Source organism: Opisthocomus hoazin, chromosome 9, assembly GCF_030867145.1.
Source record: "Opisthocomus hoazin isolate bOpiHoa1 chromosome 9, bOpiHoa1.hap1, whole genome shotgun sequence".
In the NCBI taxonomy this organism is placed as follows: domain Eukaryota; kingdom Metazoa; phylum Chordata; class Aves; order Opisthocomiformes; family Opisthocomidae; genus Opisthocomus; species Opisthocomus hoazin.
The window spans coordinates 23,998,181-24,004,337 of NC_134422.1; the positions used below are offsets into that span (position 1 = coordinate 23,998,181).

The following is a 6,157-nucleotide window of genomic DNA, read 5'->3' on the forward strand; positions in this document are numbered from 1 at the left end:
TTCAGCTAGGGAGGGGTGCAGGGAGGGGTGCGGAGCCTCCCGGAGGGGTCCAGCCCTCGAGGGCTCCATCCCAGGGGGGCTGGGCGATGCGGGGGGAAGGCTGGAGTGCTCCATCGCAGAGGGCACGTCCCGAGGGGTCCACCGACGGGGGGGGAGGGCCGTGCCCGGACACGGCCCTGCCCCAAACCCCTCCGGCCCGCCTGGCAGGCGGCAGCAGCCAGTCCCGGACGAAATGTCGCTGGCGCCAGCAGGCTGGGGGGGCCAGGGGGGGCTCCGGGCTGCGGCAGGCAGCGCTGAGTGATTCATGGCCTCGCCGAGTTTATTGTAGACGGGAAAGGAGCGGGGGGGGGGGGGGGGGAGAGGGGGGAGGTTGCCGGCTTTGCGGCAAGTTGCGGTGGGGAGGGGGCGGTGGGGCGCAGCGCTCGCCCTCCGGGGAGCCCAGGGTCCGATCGACACCCCCCAACCTCCCCCATCCCCAAAGAAACTCAGCGTGGGCACCATGGAAACAATAATTTATTTAAATAATCTCTGCTTATTGTAAAAGAAACATTAAAGAGTGTTTAAGTTTTCCATAATAAATAACCGAAAATACCCCTTTTCATTTTCTTTTTTTCTTCCCCTTAGACGACTCCAGACAGCACAGGGCGCAGGGGCAGGACCAGCGGCTGGGTAGCTGGCGGCGGGGACGCGGGGGGGGCGGAGGGGAGGGCTCGCCGCTGACCGGCGCCCGCCCCGTCGCGGCACGAAACCGCCCGGACGCACCGCGCGGGCGGCGGCACCCCCCCCGGGCAGGGCAGAGCCGCGCCAGCCCCGCCGCCTGCGACCGGCCCCCCCTCGCCGGGGGGTTTCGTTCACGGCTGAAAAGGGTAACTTAAACACGGGAGGTTCTCGTTTTAAATCTACATATAAAAATTATTAATTTTTTTTGTAACATTTTATTTTTCAATCCCCAGCATCAACGTGAGGTTATCCGCAAAGGCACCTATCAACTTTAAAAAAATAAAAAATAAAGTTAGCCAGAGTTCTGCACCGGCGGTGTGATGGCACAACCGGGACGGCGGCCGACAGACGGGGCGGGGGGGGGGGGGGGCAGGCGGCCGCCCGTCCCGCACCGCGGCTGCTCCGGCGGACCCGCGGGGCCGGGCGCACACGGGGCCCGCCGCCGCGACGGGGCGGGACGCGACGGGATGGGGCCAGGCTTCACCAAAAGATCGGTGCCGCAGCCCGGTGCCCCGCGGGCTCCAGTCTCTGCGGCGCCTAGAAGATCCCGCCGCCGCCGCCGTGCTGGTGCGGGGGCTGCGCGGGATGCGGGAGCGGGGCGGCGGCCGGGAGGTGCGCGGGGCCGCCGGGCGGGTACCACGGGTAGCTGCCGAGGAAGGCGGCGGCGGGGCTGGGGCTGGCGGTGCCGCCGGACGTGCGCGGGTGCGGGACGAAGTCCCAGGCGGGGGGCGAGGCGGGGGGCGGCGGCGGCGAGGCGCTGCGGCGGGGCGGGGGCGGCTCCGCCGGGATCTCGCCGCTCTTCCACATCTTCTTGAACTTGGAGCGGCGGTTCTGAAACCAGATCTTCACCTGGGGGGGGAGGGGGGAGAAGGGGTGTCAGGCGGCCGCAGCAGCCCGCGCTGCTCCGAGCCGTCCCGGCGCTGCCTCGGCGCCGCGGGCCGGGCCCTCTCCTCCGCCCGCGGCCGGCGAGCCCTACCTGCGTCTGGGTGAGGCCGAGGGAGGCCGCCAGCTCCGCCCGCTCGGGCAGGGCGAGGTACTGAGTCTTCTGGAAGCGCCGCTGCAGAGCCGCCAGCTGGAAGCTGGAGTAGATGGTCCGGGGCTTCCGCACCTTCTTCGGCTTCCCGTTCACGATCCTGATCTCCGGCTCGCAGTCTTCCTTCTCTGCTGCGGCAGAAACGGCGGCCCCGGTGAGGAGAGGGGTCCCCGCCGCCCCGGGCCCTGCCCGCGGCGCGCCAGCACCGCCCGCCCCGTCGGGGACGAGCGCCCTCCCAGCCCACCCCCCGCTCCCCAGCCCCGACCGCCTCCTCGCCGGGCCCGGAGGGGCCGCCCGGCTCCCGCCTCCCCCGAGCTCGGACGTACCGGACTCGTTGTTGGCCGGGGAGGCCCTGTTGCCGTAGGGCCCGTAGGAGCCGTAGGCGCCCGCGTAGCCCAGGTCGTAGCCGGCCTTGGCGGAGTAGGGGGAGGCGCCGCCGCCGGCGTAGGGGTAGGAGCCCGCCGGGCCGTAGGGCGGCCCGCCCGCCGCCCCGTGCGGCTGGTTGGTGTAGTAGCTGCTGTCGGTGGCCGTCGAGACGGGCAGCGTCGGGGACTCCTGCGGCTTGTGCAGGCCGCCGTGCGGGTGGTAGCTGCCGGCCGAGATCTGGCTGGCGTGCATGTCCGGCACCAGGCTCTCCAGCACCCCGGTCATCCCGCGCCCCCGCCCGCCGGGGCACGGGCCGCCGCCGCCCCGCGGCCGTCCCCACCGGGGAGAGGGGCGGTCAAGGCCGCGCCGCCATGCTCGCTGCACTCCGCGCCCGCGGGGCCGGGCCGGGCCGGGGCGGGCAGCCGCGCTCCCGCCGCCGCCAGCGGGACGGGCTCTGCGCCGCCGCGCGCCGCCGGGACGGCATTTAACACCGGTCACGTGGCGCGGCGGACGTCACCTAGCAACAGCCAATGGGGCGCCCGGCCGCGCCGTATCCCCGCGGGCTCGCGGGGCCCTGGTCGGGAGCGGCGCCGGCGCGGGCACGAGCGGCCGCGGGGTCGCGCCCTGCGCGGCGTCACGGACCCGGACCGGCACCTTCCCCACCCCTTTCGTTACGGCTCATGCCGCCGCCCCGCCGCTCCGTCGCCGCGGTCTGACGGGGCGGCCCGACTTCTGCCGCGCTGTGCCGGGGGTGCGTTCCCGCCCGGGTTTTCCGCGGCAGTGGCTGGCGGCACCCACGGGACGACCCCCGCGCGGCAGCCGGTGACGGCGCGTGGCTGCGGCCCCGGCACGGGGCACCTCGCCCCGTCCCGTCCCGTCCGGCTGGCGGCTGCACCGGGGGCGGGGCCGGCCCGTCGGGGGCGGGCGCGGCGGCGCTGGGCCCGGCCCCGGCCGCCCTCTGCTGGGGCAGCGCCGCGGGAACCGGCGCGGCGGCCGCGGTGGCGTCTCGGCGGTGCAGGGACACGGCGGCGGAACCGATTTTTCTCTTCACGTTTTATTTTCCTCGCCCGGCGGGGCCGCTTGTCGGGAGCCGCGCTCCTCTCCGCCGGGGTGGGTCGAGGTGCCGGCGGTCCCCGCGCCGCCTCGTCGGAGCGGCCGCGTCCCTGCGCGGGGGAGTGGGGGAATCCCACGCGTGCCCGGCGCGGGCCCCCGCGGAGAGGGCAGGGAGGGGGCGGCGCTGGTGCGGGGCGGCCGCAAATGGGACAAGAAAGGGGAAAAAAAGAGACGCCGGCCGCCGGGGCTTTATTCACGAGGGCGAGCGGCGCACGTGCCCCCTAAGGCCTGTCCTCGCGCTCGCCCCCGCCCGGCGCGGGGTTGGGGGAGGCTGTTCCCTCACGGCGTAGGGGCCGGTGCCGGTGCCGGGCGGCTCCGCCGGGCCTCCCGCTCCCCCCCCCACCCCTGCGGGGCGGCCTCGCCCCCGCCGCGGCCCCGCCGCGGTGGCTTTGAAGCGGAGCGCGGCTGGAGCCTGCCCGTCTGTGCCCGGCGGGGGAAGGTGAGCGGGGCCGGGGCGGGCCCCGGGCCGGCGGCAGGTGGAGGCGGGGTGCGCCGTCGGGCCGGCGCTAAGCCCGGGGTAGGGCCCCCGAAAGGAGCGGCGTGCCGAGAACCCGGGGCGGCGGCGCCGGTCCCTGGCGCCCGGCCCTGCCGGGGCGAGCAGAGCCCGCGGGGTCCCGGGGGCGGGCGGGCGCGGCGGCCGTACCCGGCGGAGAAGCGCCGCCAGTGCCTCGTGCGGAGGAAGGCGGGTTTGTGAAACCCGCGGGCTGAGGGGGCCGCTGTCCCGCGCTACCCCCGCGCACGGCTGTTGCTGTCCGCGCCTCCGTGGGGGGGCAGCAGCCCGGAGCAGCCGCTGGCTGGCACCGGAGAGCAGGGGAGAGGCAGGCAGCGCTGGCGATTGACAGCGGAGGTCAGGGCAGCCAGCTACTCTCCGCTATAGTCACGTTTTCAAGCGTGTCAGATAGTTAAGAAAACCCTACAAAACTGCAGCGGAGAAAGGACTTACCTCATTCTGAGGACTTAAGGAAATTTGTCTTGCTGTGTGGCAAAACCTTTTTATTTTTAATTAAAATAAATATTTTGGTGCTGTATAGCCCCGTGCCTGTACATGGTGATTTGCACAGAAAGTGGAGGGCATGGTTTTGTTTACTTCAGCTTATATATGTACAGTCTTTCTGATGGGAGTTGTTAGTCAGATGGTAGCTGCTCCAGAGTCTGGGGGCTCTGTTCCGGCTGGTTGTTTCGCCTGTGTGGAGGCACAGGCTCCACTGGAATGACCACTGCAGAGTTACTTACGTGTGTATTCACATGGCCGATCTTGTAGGTCTAGTTTTGTTATTCCTCATTTACTTGAACTTTGCTTGTGAGTAAGGCGGTTGTTTTAAACACCACTTTCTATAAATAACGGCATGACTCTCCGGGCCATGAAGGTGAACGGGTTATGATGCAGGGAGGGAAGACGCCGGGCAGCAGGAAGGAGGGAGGAAGGGTTGTGCTAGGTAAGAGACAACTGTCCTACCACGAGTGTTTTAAAACACACTCCTCTGAACCAGTCTTGGTGTTAGCAAGGAGTTTAAAAAAATAAACTCCGTAAACATTAGGCTGGCCTGTGTTTATGTGTTTTTGTGTTCTCGTGTTAAGTTAGTAATTTTAATTCTACCTTTTTTGTCTCTGCTTTGGGAATTGTGAATGTTGGCCGGATTACTAGGAAGGCCTAATTAGGAAGGACCCAGGGAGACTGGGGCATGAGGTGAAAGAGAAGCAGCGTTTTGTGTACCTGCTATCACTGCTCGGCAGTCTTGCTTGGTTTTGGTGTAACAGATCATCTGTTATTATTTATGTTCTGTGAGAAGGAATGTTTGGATGATGCAAAATATGCACCTTATGGAGGTTAGTCATTCAACTGCACATGGGAGACAGATGCTTGCCTGCTCATTGCAGAGCAGTTCAGTGTTCAAAAGTTTTGGTCGTGAGGTTTATGTAAATATATAGCACTTATTGCCAGAGGCTGCAAAACAATTGAGCCGGCTTTGTTGTTGTTGGCTATTTTGTTTTGGAAGCATCCTCATGCTGCTAGGACTGTGGACATATTTTGTTTATCAAGTATACTAAACATACTGTATACAAACACAAGAAAGGATCATCAGTCTTCAAAATCATCATCTCTCCAGCTGATCAGTTTGTATTAATTATTTGGGTATTTTTTAACAAGCCAGTTGTATATGACTCATAGAAAAGGCTACAGTAATTCCTGCCTGGTATGTTTTATTTTTTATTAACAATTATTTCTATGATTCTGTTCCTACAACAGACTTCATCTGAGAAAAATGTGAAAGCACTTAAAGGCTGCCGTCCTCAGTCTTTCTATGTGGTATAGATTTAACCTAGGGATCAACAGAGCAAGTTGTTCCATGATGTTATATCTCAAGTGTGACTCCAAGAGAACCACACTCAGCATTAAGAAAAGAGATTAATTTTTAATCTGCTGTAGTTGTTAATACTGTTTTATCCATTATGATCCACATCTTCTGAACCATTTCACTTATTTCAGTGGGAGTGTGGTGAATCTTGGGAAATGGGCCTGTTATTTCTGATAATGTTGCAAAAAAGTAATTGGACGGTAGTCTCTGCTGTAGTGGCACTTTAACAAGTACAGGTTTCTTTTCATGGCTGTGGGAAATGCCTTCCAGTGGATTTATGGTGATACAATGCACGGTACAGTCCTGAGCGTTTGTCTTCATAACAGAAGGGTCATTTAAATCATCTGCCACGTGAAGCCATGAGGAGGGTTTATGCTTGCATTGTACGTATGAGGTCTGATATTACACTCTGGAGTGATGGCAACAGTTAAGTCTTCCTTTCCCGGGGGATTAACCATACCAGCTTTTAGGAAATCGTGTAAGTCTTTTCAACACCCATCCGGAAGCTTGCTACCTACTGTGCTTAGTTTTAGAATCCAGCGTTATCGTTTTCCTCTCTAAAAACTGT

At 63.5% G+C, this 6,157-nt stretch overlaps 1 protein-coding gene across 2 annotated transcripts; it reads right to left on the minus strand.

The window, feature by feature from the left end:
• Window positions 1–782: 782 nt before the first annotated feature.
• On the minus strand, window positions 783–2,468 carry DLX2 (distal-less homeobox 2). Of its 2 annotated transcripts, none has more exons than XM_075430490.1 (3): window positions 2,080–2,468; window positions 1,697–1,881; window positions 783–1,569 (listed from the first exon to the last, which is right to left on the minus strand). In XM_075430490.1, exons 1-3 carry the CDS (start codon window positions 2,402–2,404, stop codon window positions 1,258–1,260), a joined length of 822 nt encoding a protein of 273 aa, XP_075286605.1. In that variant the 5' UTR covers window positions 2,405–2,468; the 3' UTR covers window positions 783–1,257. The 2 variants fall into 2 exon arrangements, with proteins under 2 accessions (XP_075286605.1, XP_075286604.1); XM_075430489.1 differs by having other exon boundaries at window positions 1,697–1,884.
• Window positions 2,469–6,157: the final 3,689 nt, after the last annotated feature.